We start from the raw sequence: 27,976 nt of genomic DNA, 5'->3' as shown, positions 1-27,976 counted from the left end.
AAATCAAACGAGCCAAATTAATTTTAGTGAAAGTGTTGGGTACCACCTTAATATATAATTTTGGGGCAACTTGTTGTTCGGTGTGAGCCAAGGCTCCGTGTTGAAGGCCGTACATTGACCTATAATGGTTTACTTTTATAAATTGTTATTTGGATGGAGAGATGTCTCATTGGCACTCATACCACATATTCCTATATTTAAATAAAGGCAACAGATATAAATAAATCAAGCCACCATTTTGATTTTCTGAATTGGGTCCATAGTTATACATTTTTGCTACGACCGTACATGTAACTATTATAAAACACTACAAAGGTTGATACAATCTGAACAATTGCTTCTCAAATCGACTGGACTATGTAGGCTTGATATTATTCATTTATAAAGTATTTCATCACAGTCAATTCAAATAAATAAATGTTCGTATTCATTAGTAACTACTGAGTAATGGATTAATGATACCCCTGGAACTAACAGTACACAAGAAGAGATATCGACCCAGTGGTGATAATAATGGTACCAAATTTACTGCAATAAATGCACGTTTCCATAATTTATACCCATGCATTGATGCTCGATGCCAAGATATTTGAAAATCCTTTACATAATACAAACGTTAAAGAAACACTTTTATTCAATTAAAGGCATTGTTATACATTTCTGTACTTAATCGTTCAATTATTAAACAAAACAAGGATGCAGCAATGCGGGTTCCTCAATTGTTTATTTGATCACATCACATATAACGCTACAGATTGAAGTTGAAACTATAATATAAGTCTACTATATTTAAGTCTCTGTAAGCTTGGCTAACCAATGTAGGTCTACTTATTTTAGCTTCAAAGAAAATTTCAGATAATTTTAACATTTCTTTAATAGAAATTGCATTCAAATATGATCACATATCACAGCAAGAATGGCTATAGTCAGTTATCCATCACAAAGAGCTGCTGTTTTGTCGTTACTGCAAAAAGTGAAATCCGGCGAATTCGAAATACAGCCAGGTTGACGTGCAAAATACTCATGATATTGTATGTCATATCCGACGCTCAGCTGGAAAATACAGGCATCTTCTGATCTATAAATAAAAATGATGCAACAGTCATTTATATCTAAGTAAAACATTTTGACCTTAAACATATTTTTAGTGACGCTTTATATTTAAAAGAATTTGTTTTCCAAGTTTGGATAATATTATTAGAATACATAGCATAGGCAATTGCACTTATCTATTCAATGTGACAGTCGTAGTACGTTTCATATGAATAAGACTCATAAGTGACGTTCGAATGAAAACATGTTAAAAAGGACAGATAAAACACGAAGTTGAAGAGCATTGAGTTCTCAAAATTCCGAAATACAGCAGAAGTAATATATTCGTAGGGTAGAAAATCTCAAAGTAAGAACTACCCAATGCTATTGTACGTTCTGATATTTTATAGCTTGCCTTCATCTTTTACAATTGGTTTGTTTGTTTTTCAAATAGTTTGCCGTCATCTGGATTTATAAATTATTTCCTGCTGAGTCATCAAGAAAAATATGTTATAGTCGAAATGGCTACATGTATATGTCTGTTAATTACATTGTGATTGCTGGTTATATTCTTACAGTATTAGTCATTGTTTTAATATATTGATATCATCTTGCATCAGTGTGTATCAGTGCTTAGTTGATGCTTAATCGATATTCAGTAAAACAAAATGTCATCAAAATGATACTAGGAGCAAACGTTTACCTCAAAGTATTTGAAAGCTTTAATGCCGTATTGAAAGCCTTACTATAACATCGAGATGATGAAAAAAAACGCTATTCCATTGTTCTGAGTTCTGTAAAGTAAGGGTTGTGATTTTGTGCGATGAACTAATAATTTCTTCTCATCCATGTCCGCGTTCATATACTTACTTAAGATCAATAGCTTTGTCTTCATTATTGATAAACAAACATCGGGAAGCCTGCAATCAAAATGACAAAATAAACAGTAAAATATTTTTTGATATTTAAAAACTTGTAAGTAAATAGCTGTTTATGAAACTAAACCGGCTCTTTTACAATAAGTTCCGAGAATATTTATTTCCGGTAAATAAATATCTACAATGTATACGATTGAAAAATGAGATGATGCCACTATTTGAACTTTGGTGGACTCGTAATCATACCTCATCGCCTTATTTTTTATGATGAAAACATTAATATTGTCTAAACCAATTTTAATAAAACATTTCAAAGAAGATATTAAAGCAAATCATGTATTTATAAACGTTTCATCATCGGTTATTCATTTTGTCGGAATAATCACCTGTTCTATGATGTACATGCATTTAAGACATTAATAACAATTAGATATGCATATACCTTGCGATTTTTCGCAAACGACATTATAGTGAACAATAAGTGATTTAACAATATTTTAGAACAATCTGTATGGAAGACTGCGAATATGTCAACTTTATCATAAAGTTGGTAGTTCAAACAACTTACCAAAATATCACCAGTTCGTATTTCTACGGGTCCGTTCAAGACGTCAAACCATACCTAAAAGTTAAAAAGAATGCTTCATATGTTTCGGTGGATCACGTTGCAGAAAAAAAATAAAAAATTAAGGAAGCTATTCTGTAGCATACAAACATGTATATGAGCTGTCAATAAGCATGTTTAATAAATTTTGTTGCGTAAATTGATTTAAAACAACATTTAAGACTTAATTATTTTCTTTGAATTTTCGAAAAATGTTATCGTTTTATAAATACTGTCTTTTTGTGCCATGCTTTATAAGTGATTTTTTTAAAACAATCCATGATGTTAGGAATCAGAACGATATTTTGAAGGTCATATAATTTACCTCAATTTAGGATGTATAAATTCGAAGAGTCGAATGAACGGATCATATAATCCCGAAGGCAAATGTAATTCAATCCCAAACATAATAAATATAAACAATTCTAAATTGAAAACAACGTTCAAACCTATGATTGCTTTGGATAAAAACTGCAATGTTATATACGTGTGCATGTTAAACAAATTTCTTGGTAGAGGAGTCTAAATAGTTATCAAAAGTACCAGGATTATAATTTTATACGCCAGACGCGCGTTTCGTCTACATAAGACTCATCAGTGACGCTCAGATCAAAATAGTTAAAAAGCCAAATAAATACAAAGTTGAAGAGCATTGAGGACCCAAAATTCCAAAAATATGTGCCAAATACGGTTAAGGTAATCTACTCCTGGGGTAAGAAATCCTTAGTTTTTCGAAAATTTCGAAGTTTTGTAAACAGAAAATTTATAAAAATGACCATATAATTGATATTCATGTCAACATCGAAGTGCTGACTACTGGGCTGGTGATACCCTCGGGGACGAAACGTCCACCAGCAGTGGCATCGACCCAGTGGTGTCAATAGTTATCAAAGTACCAGGGTTATAATTTTATACGCCGTCCTTAAACATTTTCCAAAAGACCAAAATAAAATGTGTTTTTTAAGAAAACGCATTTGACTAGCAAGTTAAACCATGATGACTGCCAAATGCGATTGTGAATACACGGATCATCAGATGTATTAAAAATGTATCTTAATCAATTGAATGTCGAAGAGTCGAATAACGATGAACGGATCATATAAACCCGAAGGTAGATATAATAAAAGCCCAAACGAAACAATATATATAAGTATTTCTGATAATATACTTCCTGTCACAAATTGTTAAAAAAAGAATTTTGGTAGTGCGAACGTGTCAAATGTGAATTTATCTAAAATGAGTTCTGCAATTCATAAATATGTGTGCTATGATCTGTGAAATTTACCTTTTTGTCTCATTTAAGGTGGTATGGGAGTCTAAAATAAAAATGATAGAATTTGTTCATACCTTGCCAAAATGTTGTATCTATTGATACATGTTGAAATATATAATAAAAAATGATAGGTCACCGCGCATTTTCTCAAGCTACAGGACGGGACAAAATGACACATTTTGTATGGATTATACAGGAAAAAACACCATTTTGTGATTAGAAACTAAACAAAATGATAGAATTGTTAAATACTTCAGGAAAAGATAGCTTTCAGACACTGCTTTGAGAATATCAAAAGAAAAGATAGTGTCACCGTACGTTTTTTCCGGCTAAAATACAAAATAGGAAAATTCCATACAGAATCCTTCAGAAAATGCACTTTTTTAGAGTTACCTCCCCTTAAAATGCCAATTTAAAAAAAAATTTAAAACAACCAAAAATAATTAACATTTGCAAATATATCAATATTTAGAAGTTATATTCTTATAAATTGGTACTTTTAACTGAAAATGTACATTAAACATCTGCATTCCTGCATCAAATTTTGCTAACTTGATGGAAAATCTGGATCTTTGATTCTTTGTTTTTTACAATCCAAGATGGAGGAAGACACCCATACCACCTTAAGTGACATTACATGTCTGTAATTCAAACATTTTAAATACATAAATGAATCTATAATGACGTCATAACTTTCTTTTATAGATTTGTAGTGTCAATTAAACTAGAATGTACATCTGCAATTGAAAAAATAATGCATTTATAAGTAAAATACAAATCATATAGATAACGATCTCATAGAATATCCTTCAAAATTACGTAATCAAACCTTTTTTCTTTCTCTTGTTTTCTGACCACCAAGGTATGTCCATGTGTTGTTTCGAATAAGAAATCCTTCGGCGAAAACACCTGAATTAGATGTTGTAAAGTGATCAATAAAACATACATTAACTGTAATCATTGCAAATTGTTAGAATTTTCATACCAAAAGATATAGAATGTAAGATGATGTAAAAAAAACACCTCCTGGATAATAGGCATAAAATGAGCGTTTCGTCTGCATAGATTCATCAGTGACGTACTTACCAAAAAAGTTTTAAATGGCCAAATAAAGACCAATATTCCCACAGGTTTGACTAAATAAAGCTATGGTTATCTATTTCTAGGGTAAACAAATCCGTAGTGTTTCGGAAAAAGAATCACTGTTTTGTAAACAGATAATTTATATTTTTGACAACATCAGTGATAATTCATTTAAATGCAGAAATACTGAGTACTATGCTGGTGATACCAGCAGTGGTATTGACCCAGTGGTTCTAAATAAACTCACCATAGATACCAAGCTGAACATTTGTACGTCAGACGCGTGTTATGTATACAAAAGACACATCGGTGACGCTCGAAACAAAAACGTTAAAAAAGCCAAATACAATTTGAAGTTAAAGAGCATTAGGGACCAAAAATTCTGAACATGTAACTGCAACATATAATTTTCATTTACAAAAACATTACAAAATGTTTGTTGTTTGATCAGACACAAAGATCACTTTCAGTGTCCAGAATATAATAGTCTTTACATTTTTCGTCAATGTACGATGCAATAGAAGTAACCGATAATAAATATTTTTCAATTTGTATGAGATAAAAAATTCGATTCAGCTTTTCATTTATCAATTTACCAAGTATGTCATAAATGGAATGTAAGTCACTAATAATTTCAGTTATTATAAGTATAAAATTTGGAATAGTTTTTTAAATCACGTTCTGTTCGCTGTCAATTTTATTGGTTACTTTCACATACTAATTAGTTTATTCGCGAAATTTAATCCGTGCATTTCACTTCAGGATAATTTGTTTTTTGAATTTGAACCTTACACTGAGCTTGACGAAAGCTAAGAATTAAACCGCCCTCCAAGTTTCCCAATTATGAATATTGGCTGCTGCTTTCCATTGATCGTTTCAGTTCTCATTAGCAAAGAGTGATTATAGAACGAGCGTCATGGCATATACGACAGACTGAGATTGGTGCTAATCTGTATTGTGAATAGACTGGCCGAATTTACTTCATGCTATTATGGTTTACTCAGTAGCTCCTTTTTTACGGCAAATTGTACATTTTCCTTTACTGCCTTATATTTTTAACATCATGGTTAGGACTTGATATTCTAAAATATTAGGCAATGACATCGTGTATCATTGTAGCAACATCATGTGCTCAAGTCTATTCGCGTCAATTTATCAATGAAATACACGCGATTTCTTTCATACAATCGAACAACTATCCCAAAATTTCATAAGCGTAAAATTATTTCTACTAACTATTTCATTTTACATCATATCCTCAACAACAAAAAACTACATACAGTTAAGGCAAATTGCCGATAAAAAGAATAATGGCATTTTATGTTTTAAATATTGACTTAAACTGGCTCACTGGATATTCTTGCTGATAAAGTTAGTATAAATAAAGGCAACAGTAGTATACCACTGTTCGAAATTCATAAATCGATCGAGAAAAAAACAAATCCGTTTTACAAACTAAAATTAAGGGAATCATAATAAAAAAATCCTTTATTCTATATGTAACTGCTTGATGGCTCTTCAGTAGCGTAATCGTCATTCAGTTTTGATATGCAAGTCGTTTTTTTCCCTATTTTTCGCAAAGCTTTCGATTCATAGATTATTTACTAAATACAGTAATTCATGAGGTCAAACAATGAGAATACATATATAGACATTATAATAACACTTACATTTATCTAGGCTCCATATACAAAAACTATTTATGTATTTAGTTTCTTTACATTATAATAACGAAATTACATACAAAATAACAAGAATAGACAGAAGAGTTTCCAACAGGCTGGCAATTAAAATGAATATTAAAAAACGAATATTCATCTTCCTAAATTCCCTTTAATAATATGAATCCAGCATGTATTTTTTGCTTCAAATACGTTTTTACTTTGTAAATGTGTGTATTTAACCCAATATTTACTTCATACAATTTTACATTAACGAAGAACAACTAAATAGCTAATAAAAGCTATCTGTTTGCAGATGGGGATATGTTTGAGACAGTTATTTGATGATGTCAAAATATTACTGTCATTGGGTGACCTTTCATTTTGATTTGACATAAACCGCATATTTGACGTATTAGCAAAAAAGATAGTATAGATGATATGCGTTTGGATTATGATTATGATTAAGCCGTATGTTAGGTAGGTGCAATTAAAATAAATTTTACGATTAATGTCATTTGAAATGTCCAGTTTACTTCAAAGTTATAAAAGGATAACAACAGATCTGAAACAATGAAGCCAATGGCAATTATATTTTAGGGATATGCATATTAATAAGAATGGTTTTCAACAAATTTTATTCCTTGTTAGATTTGTTTCAAAAAACTCACCATGGACATGTGTGTGTACATAATAATGAAAGGCAATCGCTGTTGGTCTTTTCCATTCGCAACCAACATGTGTAAAGAAACCTAGATAAAGATTATATAAATTATTTAGATATTTTCAACAAAAGTGCACCTTCCATTAGCTTTTTGTTTTCTCATTATGTAAAAGCATATTAAACATTGAACATTGTTATAAATATTAATTCTAACTTTTCATTTGAATATTGAAATTTATTTAATAATGTATACATACGTAAACACATGTATAGAAATTGAAAATAACACACTATAGGTGTTTGAGCGCCCGTCTGACATGATGATACATTTGTTCAATAGGGGACTAGCAGTTAACCTGAAGTATTGACAAAAGTAAATAACAGTTAATAAATTTTTATTTTAATATGTTTGGGTCCAACTTCATCAAAACTTTAGAACTACGAAATTAAATAATAAATCTTTTTAAAACCTTCATTTGATGTTTTCATGTTCCCTTTAATTTCTTTGTAATTAAAAATTTGCAAGTATTATCTTAAACTTACCATTTGGTTTATTTGCTGGGATAAAACCTTTATTGGCAAGTAAGAATTTCTGGTAATTATACTTTGTTCTGAAATCAATTATACAAAATAATTAAACGTGAATTGTGAAAAAGGTGGTTGTATATTTTCATTCATTATTATAAAAAAAAGACGTGGTATGATTGTTAATGATACAACTATCCACTTGGTAGACTCATTAAAACAAAATGAGTCCATTTTGTGGCAAAAACAGTTTTGTAATTCCGTAATATAGGGAAATTTACTTAATTATTATATATTTTTTACTAATATCTAAAGACAATATAGCTAACAAAAAATTTGGACTGTTCTTAATGGGAAACTTCTGAAATTCACTAAAAATTATTTGTTTTGTCTGGAGTACGGGAAACGCTAATAGACGTTATAGACATAGGAAACGTATGGGTTTTGAAGAATAAAACTGTGGCACGGGAACCACCCCAAATACGGAAAAATATTTTTGTCGCCAATCGGTTACTGTAAAGGCTACACTAAGGTCTAATTTACGTGGATCAGTTAATTTCGTACAATAAGTAATTATTGAAGGTGTTTCACTGAAATCTACGTATTATAAACAAGAAACTGAAACGCAATTAGAGACAATATTACAGAAAATAATAGTCAACAGCAAACATGGGAGCTGTCGATTCAAATTTTAAATTAATGATTGTATGTTTTTTTTATCACTTTTCCAAAACGATATTTCAGGTCATTCTATTCAAATTATTATATATATTAATAAACTCCAACTTGACAACAACACTGAAAATGGTCTGCAATTCTATCGAAATGATTCACACAGGCATTGGTTCACGAAACGGAGTTTAATTATATATATAAGTTATCACAAGACTAGTTTTAAAACCAAAGATTATGCCAAATGTATCTCTTCACAACATCTGATATCTCTCTCAAGTTCTACTGGATTTCAAGCTGCAGGTGGTTACCAGCGTATACTGGTTAATCATGTTGTGTTTGTGTCATTTTATAAATTTTAGCAATACAATATGCAATTATTCATAAATGTTAGTATGTTGTTTTATATCATAAAAGATTAAATATTTTGACCAAAGGCTTGGAGTAATTTAACTTCCGGGGAATAATCATAAAGCAGTTTGATGAATTTGATTTTATATGAATCAATTATCAAATCACGATTTTATCACAATTTTGAAGTAATAGTCATATAATAGGATAATTGAACTTACGGGGTTTTCTTGAATGTTAAAGTTATATTAGCCGGTGATGCAGGCTCTGTAATGAAAAAAACAAACGCATGCATGTAGATTATGATTAATCAATTTGATAACATATATTTTGTTATCATATTTCATACTACAGGTTATGCAAACCCGTAGACATTTTGTTTTAATGTCGGTCATGGTTCACGACTTTTTTAAGCTTATATATATATATATATATAGAATAAGTGATATGTTTATTGTTTCATATTAAAAATAATACTGTTCTGAATGTGTTGGTCATGTATAATCTACTGGCTATATTGAGTATTTGTACTTTTGTATCAACGTTCAAGTCATGTCTTGGTCGTTATTTTAACGCCTTTCACTGCTTACTTATTTTTTTTAAATATATCCTTCATGAAGTAATTTGTTTCGGGGAAGCAAACTACAAAACTCAATAACAGTACGTTCCTATGAGCATAAATTCACCTTTACCTTTCATCGGATATCTTATTGTTTAATTTTCGAATAACAGTGTAGTGTTTTGTGGACAGTGGTTTGTTTTTTCATCGTGTTATATTTTTTGGTCATAATATTGTCTCTTTTTTGCAGCATTTGGTATCAAATCTTCCCGTGAAATCACTTATTACGTTATGGAGGTTAATATCCCAATTAGGGACAGTTATATTTGCAGCATTTTGTATGTAAAACCCTGTTGATGATAATGATTTATTTAAATGTAACCTTCTATTTGTTTGATTAGTTTTGTTGGGGGGAGGGGGGAGGGGGGAATTACAATGTTTCAATAATTTAGATAGGTACAACTTTCTTCTTTTTGATGTTTTCTAAATATTTCTATATTTCCATTCTTGCTTTGTTTTAGGTAATAGTTTACACTTACCTGTTAATGGTTCGAAGAGATGCATCATAACTATCAAGAAATATTTCTTTCCATTTCCACCAATCTTTGCTGATACATCTTAAAACAATTCATTTGAAAACTTGAATACAGTTTGTTAAAAGAGAAGATGTATTATATGCATCAAAATTAACAATTCCATTCGTAATAAGATACATATAGATATTTCAATTTTTATATTATAGTCTCGGCAAAATGTATGAAAATTAGAATTCATAAAATAATATGCAAGACAATTACAACGTTTGCAGTGTATGCACCAAATCAGTAAAAACGATTAATGACAACTATGAGAGACTATTAGGAGACTATATCAAATAATTTTTATACATCTACATACAAAATCTACAATATACAAAACGTTTTTCTTTTCTTTTGAAACAGATGAAATAAAATACTGCCTCTCCTGAATACAATATTGTTGCCATTGTATAAATTCGTTTATTATAATTTGTCTACATATACTAGCATTTTAGAATAACTGTAAGTTCATCTTCAAGTGTTCTATAATGCAATTGCTGTTAAAATACGTCCTTGTACTTCATTTCGTTCATATCATCTCTTAAGGGATATCTCCCACACATATCACGCATGCAAAAACACTTCAATGTTTTGATAGAATAGTTGTAAATTAATTTCAGTACAATAGTCATTTCAAAATTAATTTCCTCAATTAATATCCCTCTGAATAAGGAGCCAGTGCTCAGTTGGAAAAGCCTAACTCATCAGATAAATACAAATAGAAATACATCTAACAAAAACACAGTGGACGTGGCCGGGTACTTATATATCTCAATAACAAACAAACAATTCACGTGCAGTATACAATTTATACGTTGTTTCTTTTTAAAATTATAGCCTACAATTTGATTGTATTAATTATTAACTACCTTTTGGAAGAGCGTAGAGAGGTTTATCCACCGACTGGAAATTGTCTGTACCACTAAACTCAACAGCATCACCTTTACATGCGAGTCCTCTTTTACAATCCCTAAAAGATCGACAGATAAATACATGCAATGTGCGTTGCTACAATCATATATTTTATATTTATGTCGGTCATTCAGTGATGGCAATACTAACAAGAAAGCAAAACCTTATTACTAGTTAATAATAATAGCTAAAAAAATAATGCTAATTGTCAAAATATTTACATTATAGTGATCTTTATTATTTTATGGACATTTCAACAGGTAAAACCTATAGGAACTCTTGAAATACAAACACTAAGCTTCAGCATGTTAAGGGCATACGATACAGTAGATATCCTAATTATTTTTTTCTTAACATTTTGACACTAAATCAAGTTTGTTATGCGCTCTCGCATTATGAAAAGAAGAGCATACTATCATGACTTAATTTTCGATATATATTTTAAGTTAGAAATTTGCATATTTAATGTAAAAACACAAAGTTTCATTTTTTCCCAACAAATTAACATAACTTTTAGTCAGAAAGAGATTTGTCTAACTTATATAAATGGACATAGAAAAAGATCTATTTTTGATTTGTTTTTTTTACAGTTTGGATATAAACTTCTTTATGTAGTACATAGTCGTTTGCAAAAGAAAAGTAGGGGACCATGTGATCCTTTATGAGCTTAAAATATAAAACATAGTTTTGAAAATGCTTGAGCTCCCATTTTTCTTCTTTCTTTTTTTGGCGCTAAATTATAATATATGTTGCACTGTTTTCGTAATGCAAATCTCTCGTTTAGCTTCTCCCATTGTAAATTAAAACGCCATACGAACTACGATCATATAAAAATGTATGATAGAAAATTAAAACGTCTTCACTTGTTTCTAATTGTATTTCCCATCAGTACACTTTGTGCGCTTTAATATACTACATGTTCAAAGACGTTTCCTTTGCAAATGCTCTAAAATTCAGGTAAGCGATTTGATGACGTCAGAGACTTTTTGAGTTTGTATGCTTATCATTAGAAATGTTTCTATCAACGTATTAAACTTGAAGGCATTAGTATCTGCCATTGCTACTGTATCACATGCCCTTAAAGGAGAAAGTAGTGATACGACTTTTCTTATGCAGAATATCTATCCAGATATGGTGAGTGGTCAACAGTATCTAAGTTAGACTAGAACATACATATTACTATTATAAAATAAACTCATCATAGATACCAAGATTAAACTTTGAATTTACGCCAGACGCGCGTTTCGTCTACAAAAGACTCATCAGTGACGCTCGAATTCAAAAAAATTAAAAAGGCCAAATAAAGTACGAAGTTGAAGAGCATTGAGGACCAAAATTGGTAAATGTTTTGTCAAATACAGCTTAGGTAATCTATTCCTGAGGTAGAAAAGCCTTAGTATTTCAAAAATTCAAAAATTGATAAGAAAACACGGTAGTAATCCTCTAATATATGTTTGTGGGTTTTCTGTTTGGTGTTGTCGTTGACGTATCAACAACATCTTCTTCTGTTCATATTCATTTCAGATAAAGAAAGGAAAGTTATAAGAAATTGTTACCAAGTAGCATCTTCAAGGTGTGGTTCTAAGCACAGACCGGAGTCGATATGATGAGGTGCAACGATTGGGTTTGGCTCAGTTAACAGTTTTGCTAAAAAAAATGAATAATCAGTATCCTGATACAACAATAAACTATACATCCATGGCAACAAATACGATTGTAAATAAGGACTCGCCGGGATTTAAATGTTATTCTAATTCAGCATTATACCTAATTTAGTTGCAGGTAAATATTCAGTGACATCATCTATCTTCTATTCGAGTTATAATGTACACCTCTTTTTCGATCGTTAACACGTCTCTCTACCGACGACCGTATCCCTTTTTTCTATTAAGTTTGTCTGATGTGAAAAAACTATAATTTGCTTGTTTTTTGGTGAGAGGTTAAACGATACATTTAATCAACCGATATTGAATAATGGTCATCAGAATCCTCTAAAATTTGTTTTGTTATATGTTCTTGTCATATTTTTCATTTGTGCTTTATCCTAATGAACTCAGATTAAAACATATAACTATGTACCACCATCCAATGCACATAATGCCCGCGTCACACTGTCCCGATTTTTATTTACGATGGACACCCGAATGCGAAAATTGTAAGTTCGTACGAAGTTGGTCCCGATCTCGTTAAAATACCAAATAAGTGACCGAAGCAAGTACGATGAATAACGAAGTCTATACGATGGTGCCGAAATTATAAACGATAGCAAAAGATGGACATACGAAGGTTAACCGAAGACGGGTATTTAAGCTTCATATCTCAGCCGAAGCCTACGCGATGGAACACGAAGGCTACACGATGGATTACGATGATGGCGCGATGGCCATACGATGTCTAAAAGACGTCGTGTACAGCTTACGATGCATTTAAATTATATGCCGAAGGCATCACGCGTTTTAAATGGCAATATCACCCTTGTGGACACTCTAAAACCTATATGCTTCAAAAGATTTTAACCACATTTGGTATATTGTTCCTCCTTGTAATGATCTGACATTTTTTACGTTCAAGGCCAAAGGTCAAGGTCATGCAGATGGACTTGTTTTTTCTCCTTGAAATAGCATAATACACAGGAAATTGGTTGCTCATTTTTTTACCTGCTGGTTCTAAAGACAATATTAAAGGTATTTCCAGTTACTGAATGTTTTGGTTGATTTCTAAAAAAATAGTTTATGTATCAAATATGCATATTCAATTTACCATTTTCTGCATGTGTCATATACAAATATAGTGTCCATATTTGTCCCCAATATGTTACATACTAGGGGATGCAACGCTCGGTATTGCCTGTTTGAACTGTAAAAAATGTGTGCACTAGTCTGAATAATCACCCATAATTATGCCCATGTTTACTGATCTATCTAAAAGGTAAGGTGATGGGTTCGTTGATCCCTTTTATTCAAAAAGAGCTCTTTCCAGGAGAATATCATAATAATATAGACAAAAGGAAGGATGTGGGGACAGCAACAAATGCGGCAAAATATGACATATAGAAAACAAAATGGTTATGGAGTAAACATTCGTGTAACAACAACTCAGACGATACATAAAAAATCAGAATAATGAAGAAAAAAATGGTTTCCCTATATACGTGTACCTGCAGTGTTTGTGTACCCTCGCGTTTATGATTTTCATTATGTTACTTGATATGAAAAATTGACAAAAAATAATATTTCACTTGTAAAAGTAAATCCCGAGCCTGTAATAGCTGCTCTTCTTGTTCCATTTGAATTAATAGAAACAACGCTGTCGCCTTTCTTGTTCTCGTAGAATCATATGATACTAGAACACCCCCGCGAAATCGCGGGCATATACAGCTTGTAAACTGATGTAGGATGAATTTTTGTAAAAGCTATTATGACTGGAGAATTTCATATAAGGTATCAAAAGCCCTCTCCCTTTTTTCCAAAGTCCGTTATGTGTTTCCTTTCTGTTAAATTCAATTATTTTTCGTGTTTTTGGCCTTATACCACAATTATTCTTTCCCTTTGCTACAATGTATTTTTTTGTAAAAGTCAAATTTATTTAAATTAAAAATTTGCACCGCGTCAAACATGAAATAAACTGCTTATAGACCATTATTATTCTAATAAAATGTGCTTCTAGGACAATCCATCAGTGCTTTTCTTTTTGAGAGCCCTATTAACATGCCAATGGTAGGCTTTGAATCTCATATAAATGACTAAGGCTCATTTGAGGGGTGGTCTGAGGGGCCCTGATCCCGAAATCCCGGGCTTAAAAACATGAAATCCCGAGGTGCGTATTTTAACCAAATTCATATCCCGACATCCCGAAATAAAAAAAACAATATTCCCGCATCCCGTAAAGATCAATCCCGAAATCCCGAGCTTAAAAACACCCGATCCCGACGTCCCAAATAAGTCCTGCCTCCCTCTAATCTCTACCCTACTTTCATTTTGGCCAAATCACTACTTTCACTTTCAACAATAAATTTTTATGCCCCATTTATGGGAATTATGTTTTCTAGTCTGTTCGTCCGTTCGCGTCCGTCCTTCTGTCCGGCTTCAGGTTAAAGATTTCACTTTCAACAATGAATATTTATGCCCCATTTATGGGAATTATGTTTTCTAGTCTGTTCGTTCGTTCGTTCGTTCGTCCGCCCGTCTGTCCCGCTTCAGGTTAAAGTTTGTTGATGTAGTTTTTGATGAAGTTGAAGTCCAATCAACTCGAAACTTAGTAAATATTTTCCCTATGATATGATCTTTCTAATTTTAATGCCAAATTAGAGATTTTATCCCATTTCAAGGTCCACTAAACATAGTAAATGATAGTGCCGATGTGGCATCCGTATACCATGGACACATTCTTGTTTCCACATGTTTTACTTATTTCAATATATATGCAAACTGGTATGACCCCTTAGATAGTAAATATTTCAGAAAAAAAAGTAGACAGAATACAGTATATTATAATAGTATAATCGTATTTTACAGGTGGATAAACGCGAAAACATAATTGTCTCTAAGGAGGTATAATAGTTGTGGTTCTTGCGATCTAAAAACCATGATATGAAGAACGCTCTGATTGGCTTATTTATTTTTCATTTTTGTAATCTATAATACGATTGGTTGTTCTTGTGCATATTTAAAACCGGAAGTCTAATCTATGACTAAAAGTCAGTCTGATAACGGAAACAATATCCAGACACCTATTTTGTCGTTTTTCTCCCAAAATAACTCAATCTGAATAATCATAAGAATGGATGACAAATGCGACTATGCATGTTACCTAAAGAACACAGAGTCATGATGATTAATTTATTGTGGAAGGAAGAGAAGCGACACACAAAATGAGGTCTTCCCGTTTAATAGTATAGATGAGCTCCATGTTTTGTGAACGTCTTTCTTAACTGTCGTATTAGACTGACCAGTGCATATCGCGCATGGCACTTTAAATGTATTTTAGCGCGAAAATTAACTTACATTTAGCTGGATTTATTGCCGTCGTAGTTCCATCTTGTCGCCTTCGTACTTTTATTCGTGTGTCCATCTTTTGCTTTCGTATATAACTTCGGCACCATCGTATAGACTTCGTTATTCATCGTACTTGCTTCGGTCACTTTTTGGTATTTTAACGAGATCGGGACCAACTTCGTACGAACTTACAATTTTCGCATTCGGGTGTCCATCGTATATAAAAATCGGGACAGTGTGACGGGGGCAATATAAAAACAGCCGAAAGACAAGAATATATTTCCCCTTAAAACGGAAATAATTAACGTAAAAACAATTTAATTAAAAGAAATTAAAGTACTGCAGTTTAAATTGTTCCAAAACAAGTTGTTACGAGGAAAAAAATGAAAACTTAAATATATTTTATCTTTGCCTAACGACGCACATGTTATCTTTCTATTTTCGGAAACAGTTTATTTTTTGAACTTGCTATGAAACAACATTTTGGTCACATTACCATATCTTAGTTAAGTTTTATTTAAAGTCAGCAAATATATACAAAACAAAAAGAAACATGACCCCTAAGGAGTTCTAAAAACCGACAATATAAAACGCAAACATATACAGTTAGAACTTTGGATCTTGCTCGCGGTTTGTTTGTTCTTTTTTGTTTGTTTTTTTGTTTTTGTTTATAAAAACCACAGTACAAATAGTTGTGAGTAAATTGATATATTTGAGTATAACACTTTTCTGTAATTTTCACTAAATTTACAAATAAAGAGATGGGGTATGATTGCGCATGCCAATGAGACAACTATCAACCAAAGTTCAAATCAAATGGATGTTAGAAAATTTACATCTTGAGTTTCTATTGACATTGTTGAAAAAGAAATTAAGGGACAATTTACTGATAATAAGATTTTTAAAAAAAATCGTTCATAAAGAAAATAAAAGACGTTTTGCCAATGCACAAAAATGGCATTTATAAATCTGACCTTAATGAGTATTATCTTAACTCTTGCCTAGAGTGATACAAATTCTAAGACTTATAATTCAGTATGCCAGATGCACGTGTCGTCTTCAAAAGACTTATCGGTCTATTTAAAACAATATAAGACAGAAATTATTAGGTTTTGTTTCAGTCCTTTGTCCACACTGACGCCAATATTTTGCTGATTGGCTCAATAATACTTTCAGTCGAGTAGAAAAGTCTTTTGTTTGATGTAGAAAAACATTATCATTGGTAGACGTTTTAACCATAGATGATACAACTTGACCATACAAGAAGAGACCCCCACCCCCCGCCTCTAAGCAGTTCACACTGTATACATTACAAAATTTAATGTTAATTTTTTTTTAATAAATTTTCACCTTTTTCATATTTATATATTTATTGCAGAGAATGCCATTATCAAAATAATGTTTTGCTCAATAATCATCAAAATACTGTGTTCAAGGAGACAGCTTTGTAAAAACTTTACTTGTTTCTAAAACATTAATATCTATTCCAAGTGCAAACAATTGTTATGTGCTGATTTATATGAATAAGTGTTGTTTAAATTAAAACCCAACAAAATCAATTGCAAATCATGACAAACAGAAATCAAAGTTTAAAAAGTTGTGCAAAAAGAATTATAGTATTTGTTAATGACAATTAATTTATCACTTCTGTCTATGATATATTATTTTTAACATTTCTGTTTTTAAGATGTATGCTGTTTTATCTAAATGATACACATTTTTGTTTTCAAAATTTTATAAAAATCTATAAAATTAAGTACTTACTTATATAACTTTCACCTATCTCTTCTAATGATTTTGAATAGCAAATGTATTTGTTAACCTAAAAAGAAGGAGGAACAAATGAATAACAAATAATTTCATTTGACATTTTGCAAAATACAATTATTATAGTTTGAATTCGACAATCTTTATTGGATGATTTATAAGTTTTTACCCCGTGATAAGTTTTAGCGAAAGTCTTTGTTTAGTAAATCTATTAAATGAAATAATATTTATTACTCAATTTTTACATTTTCCCTTTGATTCTACGCCAAATATTGTTTTATATGAAAGACAGGACGAGATACGCATAAATTACATGTATAGAGTTAGCTATACATTGATTTCGGAAATAATCAGCTTAGGCCATATTATGAAACGTTTTTGTGAATGAGCGTAGGAAAAATATGAAAAATTAACATTATGTCGAGGGGAGGATATTCTTAAAATACAAACTAATTTGTTTATCGTTCTGTATCTGATATTTTCGTTCTCCAATAGACAGTTTTAAACTTGACGAAAGTAGTCTTGATATCGTCTCCTCACACAAGGTCTGCTCACGTCTAAAGGCCGCTCTACAATAATGTACCGCACGATTGAGCAGGAGGGACATTTGTATCATGTATCAGTACAGCAATGTCCCCTTTACGTGTCAATCTTAGCTACCGGACCCGCTTGATATTAATGTTGATAACGACAAGCGCAAAACTACCTCTTTTATGATACGTTAAGTGTAAATTATATGGTTTTCTTTTTATGTATTTGATAGCACACACTGTATCAACCTTCAACTTCTAATATAGCGCATTTTAGGATTATACTGGTGTGTCTGGTTGATACGGATGTGATATTTAAAAAGGAGTCATATAATACTGTAGTATTCTCTATATATTACCTTAGTTGTATGCACAGGTGGTATGACAACTTTGTATTGAAACTGCTCTTCGTCGCTTTGTTTTAGGTCCATAGAAATGTACGGAAGTTCTCGAATAGACTGTACAACTCCTATTAAAACAAACTAGTACTTCTTTAGAACGAAATCAAAGAATCTAAACACACAATGACGCCAATTATAGATTTAGATATTTTGCATAACTATATATATGTAATAAAACGTTACTGTTATTTTATTAGAACCATAACTCGAATAAAATACCTAATCTGTTGGAAGTTTTATAGATTTTCATGTAACAAATAGTCATTCATTTGCATATTGATAAAAGGATAGCAAAAATGGGAAGCTTAATGCAGAATTGGACTCAACAGCGTTCTTTCATAACAAAGTCATCAATCTGAACGATGTTTTCAAGATGAAAAGCACCCCGGCTTCCTCCAAAAATAAAAACTAGCCGCCACGAAATAGTCTAAATGCGGTGCTTAAAAATTGCGTTAAAACACCAAAAATAAAAAATAAATCAAATCAAAATGATATTGGACAATTAGGCCTTGTCTAATTCGTAAGATTGAGGTTAACCGTTCCGTATTTGAGTTTACCTTTTCTCACTAGTGATAACATTTACTGCGAGATTTTGCGTTATTATGGGCATGTTTTGTGTCGAAACACATGTACAAAATGTACGTCATTTAAAATTATTCTGATAGATTTTGAGCGGTAAAGCTTCGAAAGCATGGTGAATTTTCACTGCATAGAAGAGGGACAAAAGACACCAGAGGGACAGTCAAAACTCATCGCGGAGGGTTGCTCCAACGAATCACGAAAGAAACATAAATCCCTAAAGTATCCTGATATGAATTTAAATGGCTGTATCTTGGACTTTCATGTACTTCCTTCAGCCATAAAGAATCCTTAACTAAGGAAGATCTGGTTGTCTCAGATATGAAGGGAATGTTTCAATCTCCACCCAAATTGTCACTGACATGCCCTTTACTCCCGTCATTTTATTGGAGGAAGACCAACGACGGAAAATGTAGTCCAAACCCTATTTGCCTACAACAACTACAAAACTGGAACACCTAGAGACACAAAAAAACAGTCATTTACGTCCCCTTGAACAATTGATTTTGACAACACAGTAAGTAACAATATAATTGAAGTAAGAGTCCTCTTTTATTTTCATCCTTCATTTTTTTTCTTGTTTGCCTATTTTTTAATGAAACAGTAAAGATGGTTTTTTTTTTTTGTATATTTCACCCCTTTTATAAGAGGGGCGAATTACTTCTCTTGTGTCCATGTCTCCTCCAGCTAATAATCTTTGACAATAAAAAAAGTTTTTAAGTTCATAAAAAGTGTTTCTTTAACTGTTGGACTAAGCATTCATGAAGATATATTTCAATATTTTTTTATATATATTTTACAGGCCAGCAAACATTGTTACAGTTTCAAAACTGCCAAAAGTAGCAAGATAAAGAAAAACATACCAGATATTCCCGGTAATTTTTCAAATAAAATCAATAAAAATTGATGTCATAACTGAATAGTAAGTATGCACCACAATTCTGTAAAATCAGAGGGAGCTACATGTAACTGACCCAATGAACATGGGGTCAGTCTATTGTATGACTGCATGTTTTGATAGGCATATAGTGCAAATGCATGGAAGGTTTTCATAATTTAATTTAACAAAAACAATTTTGATGAAGACTGATATCAAATCAATTAGTAAACAATGCTAAATAACAAGTTTTTAAGTTATTTTACACAAATGTGTGTTAATGTATTTAATAATGCAATGAAAGTGTCAGTATAAAAAATATGCATTGGTATCTAATAATTTAGATAATGATGAAAGACAACGGAATAAAAAAAAGAAAGATATTTTTCTAAAATAGAGATGCACAATTACACAAAAATGTATGTGATACGCAATGCTAAGATCGCATTGTGCAAACTGAATTGCTTTGTAATTTTCCTGCTTATTATGTACCCCTCACTGCTATTGGTTTTTTTTTAATTTTCCATTGATCAGTAAATAAAAAGTAACTCACCAAATATTGCAGCGATGATTAACGTGCACAAGGTAAAGTTTTGCTTCATTTTTCAACACCTAAACATAAAAAAACATGTTGTCTATAATTGTGAAAGAATACGCAAACTATTTATAGACACAAGCCTGCTGTGCTTTATAAATATAGATACAATCAGGACATCACTATACTAAGCAGGCTCAGTCAAGCTAGACTCCAAAATTTAAATAAAAATGCTTGGTGCGATGATGGTAAAAAAAACACCAAAAGAAAGGAGCAAAAATCGTCTACTGTTTAATTTACTTACAGATAAAGATTTAGTAAGCTCAGAAAAAGACAAACTACATTATTTTTCAACTAGACTTTTTGTTAATTTATATTGTATCAATAATATACAAATATTGATTTTTTTTTTCAAAGTAGACAAAAACCCAAAGTTTCGATGGATATTTATAATCGATATTGATTGAAGCTAGATTTTCTGCAAAATTTGGAAAAAAATAATAAAAAGAACATAGTTAACATCTTGAAAGAAAATGTAATATGTCAAGTACATATATATATAATCATTTTACATTAACATGTACTTACACTTGCGTGTTTGTCTCTTGCTATGACTTAATGATTCCTGCAAATAAATACACGCATACTTATCACATGACAGATCACGATAAATAAGAAAAGAAAAAAAAGGAAAGAAATAAATAAATATTAAGGAAAAGTGTTGTTTTTTTCTTTCGAAGAACTATAAAAACGTAGCAAACAACTATTCATCACGATGTTTATTTTGACTTATTTCCAGGTGAACGATTACAGCAATAATAACAACATGAAATAAAACTTCCCGGATATTTCACATCCTATTTTGTACAATATTTTGACAGCATCTGCGATACGAATAAACATTTTATCTAAATAGGTAATTAACAACGACAACTTATCAAAGCTAGCTGCATGTTTTCTTTTGAAAGTATTAATTTGGTTGCTTTTAGGATGATTGATAATATTTTTGTTTTAATTCTGTATTTTCCTTTTCAAAAAAAATAAAACACGACAACAAGAAAAAAACTTTCTCTTCTGTTTTTAATTATTATGAAGCTATACAAAATGTCGCATTTATCATTTTATAAAGAAGGATGCAAGTAAGCCGCATTTATATGTTATGCGTATTTTTATTTGTTTGTCACATCTCTCAGTTAGAAATATGTAATATTTAATTACATCCTTATGTAATAAGTAAACAATCTTCACGTAAGGCGAAATTATACTCGAATGTACCGCTCTGGGGAGAAAATTAGAGGGACTGCATTTTCGGCTCTCCCATGACACCATTTGCAAGTATGGTCTTGAGGAAACGATGATAGTCCGTCAGACGGGGACGATAAATGGCTCACCCGTGTTAAGAGAGAGCCATATCTCTTGCACGTAAAAGACATTGTAGATCTCGAAAAGAGCAGGCTAATGCCGCTACAAGGCAACAATCGCACCCGCAAGGTGGAAAGAGATTAATATAAGTTGCAGTAACCCGTTTCCAAATCCAGTATAAATAAATATTTTTAAACTAATCGTCTCTAGAGCATCGGAAAAAAATATCTCTACTACATGTTTACTAGTATACCATTTAATAACGACAAAAATAATTTTAATTAACATCTTCCAACTTAAATTATTCCTTTCCAAATGTAAAAATAGCGCATGGGTATTGGATTTTGAATGAACGTATTTTAGAGATAAGTTATGGAGCATTATTTGAATATGACATTAAATTATCAAAATATACATGAGCATCTTTTAAAGATAAGTTGCGTCTATCAGTAAAATTAACAGACAAGTTGAATCAAATTTTGATTTTAATTTTATTTGTATTAATCTAGTTATCTATTTCTTGTTAATGCTAACGAAATACTCGTCATGTTCATAAAGAACACGTTGGGTTTTTTAGTTTTTCTCATCGTTCTGAAAGAAGATAATGTCTGAGTGTTGTGAGTCACATACTATTACATGATATGTGAAAGGTTTTTGCTTTAAGAAACGTGATTGTAATGCCATTTTGTTTGTATTGTCCGTCGTGCGCTTCGTGTGCTTTACAATTTGAGTTCAAAACCACGACTGACTTATATAATTTCCATATACACTCCACGTCGAAAGCTTTCAATTCGATATTTCACTTTGATTGACAAGCTGTGCCAACACGTCTTTAACCATCAACAATGAAAGAAATACTGCACTACAATATGATGCCGATGTTCCTCATCTGGTCATAACTTGTAACGTTTGTATGCGCAATAAATGAAACAGAATACGCAATCCTTTCGACAGCACCTCAAATTACCCCCTGTCTTTGGTTTGGTTCTTGCTGCTTAGAATGTATTGTTTTCATTGTCCTCAGTGTTTTGCCATGATTTTGTTTTGTCTCTCTTTAAATATTTGAGCTTTTTCTCCCCATGATATATTCCATCTAATTTTGTTTTTGTTTGTTAGTCTATATAATAATGTATATTATTTCAACACAAATTAATAGTGTTTACATGGATATATATAACACTTGTAATACTAAAACCACAATAGATTTTTATCAACAATTTAACTGTGAATATATTGAGTATTAGAGAGAATTTCATATCTAATATTTTATTCTTATGTGTTAAAAAAGTGAAACCCAGGTGGTCGAATGGTCTAGCGCGCCGGATACAGTGCAGACGATTTGGTGTCACGATATATCAGTAGCATGAGTTCGAATCCTGGCGAGGGAAAAACAAAAATTTGCGAAATCAAATTTACAGATCTACTATTGTTGGGTGTGATGTTTAGACGATTTGTATATATAGATATAGTCGAAATAGGATGAACGGATTATATAAACCGGAGGGAAAACAAATACAAGCCCAAACGAAATGAATATTAACCAGTCTAAATTGAAAAAAACGTTCAAACCTATGATTGCGTTGGATAAAAACTGCAATTTTTCGTCGTGTGCATGTAAAACAAATTTCGTTGTAGAAGGGTCTTAATACAGCACAAACAACATTTTCCCAAAAGACCAAAATGATGAAAAAGTATATTTTAACAAAACGCATTTGACTAACAGGTCGAACAACTGATGTTCTTAAACCCTGCTGACTGCAATTGACGATTGCCCAAAAAATGATCATAAGATGTAACTAGAGGCTCTAAAGAGCCTCTGTCGCTCACCTTGGTCTATGTGAATATTAAACAAAGGACACAGATTGATTCATGGCAAAATTGTGTTTTGGTGATGTTGATGTGTTTGTAGATCTTTCTTTACTGAACATTCTTGCTGCTTACAATTATCTCTTTCTATAATAAACTTGGTCAAGTAGTTACAGTGGAAAAAGTTTTAAAATTTTAAAAATTGACTATAAAGGGCAATAACTCCTTTGACTATTTTGGTCATGTTGACTTATTGTTAGGTCTTTCTTTGCTGTATATTATTGCTGTTTACAGTTTATCTCTATCTATAATAATATTCAAGATAATAACCAAAAACGGCATAAAATTACCAATTCAGCGGCAGCAACCTAACAGGTTGTCCGATTCATCTGAAAATTTCAGGGCAAATAGATCTTGACCTGATAAACAATTTTATTCCATGTCAGATTTGCTCTTAATGCTTTGGTTTTTGAGATATAAGCCAAAAACTGCATTTAACCCCTATGTTCAATTTTAAGCCATGTCAGCCATCTTGGTTAGTTGGTCGGGTCATCGGACAAATTTTTTAAACTAGATACCCCAATGATGATTGTAGCCAAGTTTGGTTTAATTTGGCCCATTAGTTTCAGAGGAGAAGATTTTTGTAAAAGATTACTAAGATTTACGAAAAAATGTTAAAAATTGAATATAAAGGGCAATAACTCCTTAAGGGGTCAACTGACCATTTTGGTCATGTTGACTTATTTGTAAATCTTACTTTGTTGAACATTATCGCTGTTTACAGTTTTTCTCTATCTAAAATAATATTCAAAATAATAACCAAAAAACGGCAAAATTCACTTAAAATTACCAATTCAGGGGCAGCAACAAAACAACGGGTTGTCCGATTCATTTGAAAATTTGAGAGCAGATACATCTTGACCTAATAAACAATTTTACTCCATGTCAGATTTGCTCTAAATGATTTGTTTTTTGAGATATAAGCCAAAAACTGTATTTTACCCCTATGTTTTATTTTTAGCCATGGCAGCCATCTTGGTTGGTTGGCCGGGTCACCGGACACATTTTTAAACTAGATACCCCAATGATGATTGTAGCCAAGTTTGGATTAACTTGGCCCAGTAGTTTCAGAGGAGAAGATGTTTGTAAAAGTTGACGACGACGACGACGACGATGACGGACGATGGATGCAAAGTGATGAGAAAAGCTCACTTGGCCCTTCGGGCCAGTTGAGCTAAAAATGGATCTTCATATTAATTTAATACTAAATAAAACAGTGAACTTGTGACAAAGATGGTAAACCACAAACATGAGGTTCTAAAATTTATTACACCATATCTGGATTTCGAAAATTAATGTCTCTTCAGTGATATTAAGGATCGAAAAAATATTTGGAAGGCCTTATAATTTACCTCAATCTAGGATAGACTCCTGAATTTTAAAGATATTTTTTCGAGAAGATGTGTTTTAATATGACTTAGGTAATTTCTGCCTGCGGTGAGAAAAACCTTAAAGTTTCGAATAATTAAATATTCTACAAACATTTAAGTTCAAGAAATATGTCAACCAAAAGTCCTGACTACTGAAAAACAAAACTTCCTTCAACAGGGACATCAAACCAGTAGTTGTAAAATGCATCAAAATTATGACTTATAATTCGATACTCCAGGTCCGTGGAGCCAAATATGACAAATATGAATAATTTATGTCTAGTTGTTAGCTCACCTGGCCCGAAGGGCCAAGTGAGCTTTTCTCATCACTTGGCGTCCGTCGTCCGTCGTCCGTCGTCCGTCGTCGTCGTTAACATTTTACTTTTTGAACTTCTGCTAGAGAACCACTGAATGGAATGAAACCAAACACGGCATGAATGTTCCTTATGAGGTGCTGACCAAGTTTTGTTACTTTGTAGCCGATCCATCATCCAAGATGGCCGCCAGCGGGGGACTAAGTTTAGCATAGGACCCTATGGAAAATGCATACAAATTACTTCTTTTAGAGAACCACTGAATGGAATGAAACCAAACATAGCATGAATGTTCCTTATGAGGTGCTGACCAAGGGTTGTTACTTTGTAGCCGATCCATCATCCAAGCTGACCGCCAACGGGAGACTTAGTATAACATAGGATCCTATGGAAAATGCATACAAATGACTTCTTTTAGAGAACCACTGAATGAAATGAAACCAAACATAGCATGCATGTTCCTTATGAGGTACTAACCAAGTGTTGTTACTTTGTAGCCGATCCATCATCCAAGTTTGGCCGCCAACGAGTGAATAGGTTTAACATAGGACCCTTTGGGAAACGCATACAAATGACTTCTTTTTAGAAAACCACTGAACGGAATGAAACCAAACATAGCATGAATGTTCCTTATGAGGTGCTGACCAAGTGTTGTTACTATGTAGCCTATCCATCATCCAAGATGGCCGCGGAGGGGGGACAGATTGTGTCTGAATCCAAGCAGAATCCGTGTGTGAAATTTAAAAAACATCTGTCGACTAGTTGAGTCTAGTTTTTTAGATATTTTTGTGTTACTACATGTATTTGTTGTCTTAATAACAGATAACAATTTTCGTCCAAAAGTTCATTGTAATATGGATGACATAATTGTACGGGGTACACTACCTCATGCTGATACTTCCACATGCCAAAGATGTAAGGCATAGGTTAAAGGACAACAAAGTTATGTCCTGGTCGTGATTCTTGCGAAAAAATACATTAAGTTGACCTACAGGTCAAATTGGAAAGTCACATGTAAGTCATCATAATACAAGGCACTTAAACTTATGATGATACATCCACATGCCAAATATCTAAGGCCTAAATCAAACAACAAAATATTTATGGCCATTATGTACTAGCAGAATGGAATTTACTTTTATTTATCGAGCCAATTTGATGGTGGAGCATATTTTAAACTTGAAAAGAATAAATCTGGTGGTTAAATTTTCATAATATTTTTACAAGAATAACCGACTGATATAGCACTACAAATGGTTACTTTTTTTGGAAAAAATAATAAACGACAAATTGGGAAAACAATAAACGACCCATTGGGAAAATAATAAATGCACAATAAAAAAAAGGTCAGGTAAAGATATCGGTGAACTAAAATTGGTATCAACTATGCTATTGTCAATTAAGGATTACTTCTTTAAAATATTAACATCCTCATATTTCTGAAACATTCAAGCTTGGCCGATATCAGCTTGTAGAAATTTCACATTTTAGCTGCCAAATCTTTTGAACCTGTGATTCAAATCTTTCAAATTTTTAAAAGATGTTTAGCAGTTTATCAATGAGAGAAAGAAAAAAAAACGACAAAGGAGTAGGTCCGGTAAGGACCGATTTTGGCCTCAAATTTCAGGTTCATCTGACGAAGGATTTGGACCACTTTTTAAACACTTAAGTGTCTATTGTATTTGAATTAATTAGTTTATGTGAAAGATTTTAACAGATTTAGTCATTAAAATCGATCCGATTCAAGCTCAAATATGAAAATTCTACCTAATATGCCGAAAAATGTCACTTTTCAGATGGTTTTTGGTAAAAATGAAAGTGGCCGCATCCGTGTTCATCCTCAACCTTTATATATGTTATGTATTATCATAAAATACAACTTACATTTCAATATTAAGGATGAACACGAATGCGGCCACTTTCGTTTTACACGAAAACCGTCTAAAATTTAACTAAATGCTAGAATGACTTAATGGTGCTAGTACCGGATATATGTGCATTGTATTGTCAAAAACAACACATATTTATGTAGTAGAAGCATTCTACTGTCCAATAAATAACTAAAGGTTTACATTTTAACAATTTTGTAAAACTGCTATATTTTGGGGCCAAACAGGGGTCTTACTGAACCTACTCCTTTGAGGATATAATGTTGGATAACCCCTTAATTTGTACGTTATCGGGAAAGTGTGTATGCCATTATGTTTTTCTATTGTTCTATCAACTTTGTTTGTTTTTTTGTCCGATTTATTTGTATGTTTGTTAGTTTTGTTGTAAGTAGAATGTTTTACATCATTTCTAAAAAAAAATTAGAAAATAAAGGTCGAATTCAATGACAATATGAAGAAAACACAACAGAACAATTCTATGTTAATTTTCCTCTTTGTGCAAGTTAGATTACCGCTATTCAACAGTAAATTATCGATTACGAAAAAACAAATCCGGGTCACACACACAACCAAAACCGAGGGAAACACATCAAGTATAAGTGGAAAACAACGAAACAACAGCTACACTAAATTGCTACAAAAATAAACACCAACATACATAAAAACGAACCATTGATAACAACTGCCACGTACCTAGCCC

At 31.9% G+C, this 27,976-nt stretch overlaps 1 protein-coding gene across 1 annotated transcript; it reads right to left on the bottom strand.

Moving 5' to 3' along the window:
* Positions 1-616: 616 nt before the first annotated feature.
* Positions 617-21,156, bottom strand: LOC139481293 (probable peptidylglycine alpha-hydroxylating monooxygenase 1). Its single transcript, XM_071264482.1, has 14 exons — positions 21,064-21,156; positions 20,494-20,552; positions 18,443-18,552; positions 17,551-17,608; positions 12,349-12,439; positions 10,750-10,850; positions 9,842-9,919; positions 8,965-9,010; positions 7,739-7,806; positions 7,203-7,283; positions 4,617-4,696; positions 2,479-2,532; positions 1,903-1,952; positions 617-1,078 (listed from the first exon to the last, which is right to left on the bottom strand). Exons 2-14 carry the CDS (start codon positions 20,540-20,542, stop codon positions 931-933), a joined length of 1,014 nt encoding a protein of 337 aa, XP_071120583.1. The 5' UTR covers positions 20,543-20,552; positions 21,064-21,156; the 3' UTR covers positions 617-930.
* Between the last annotated feature and the right edge of the window lie 6,820 nt (positions 21,157-27,976).

The sequence above is a fragment of the Mytilus edulis genome, chromosome 7 (genome assembly GCF_963676685.1).
Source record: "Mytilus edulis chromosome 7, xbMytEdul2.2, whole genome shotgun sequence".
NCBI lineage: Eukaryota > Metazoa > Mollusca > Bivalvia > Mytilida > Mytilidae > Mytilus > Mytilus edulis.
This window is presented reverse-complemented; position numbering and strand designations above follow the sequence as displayed.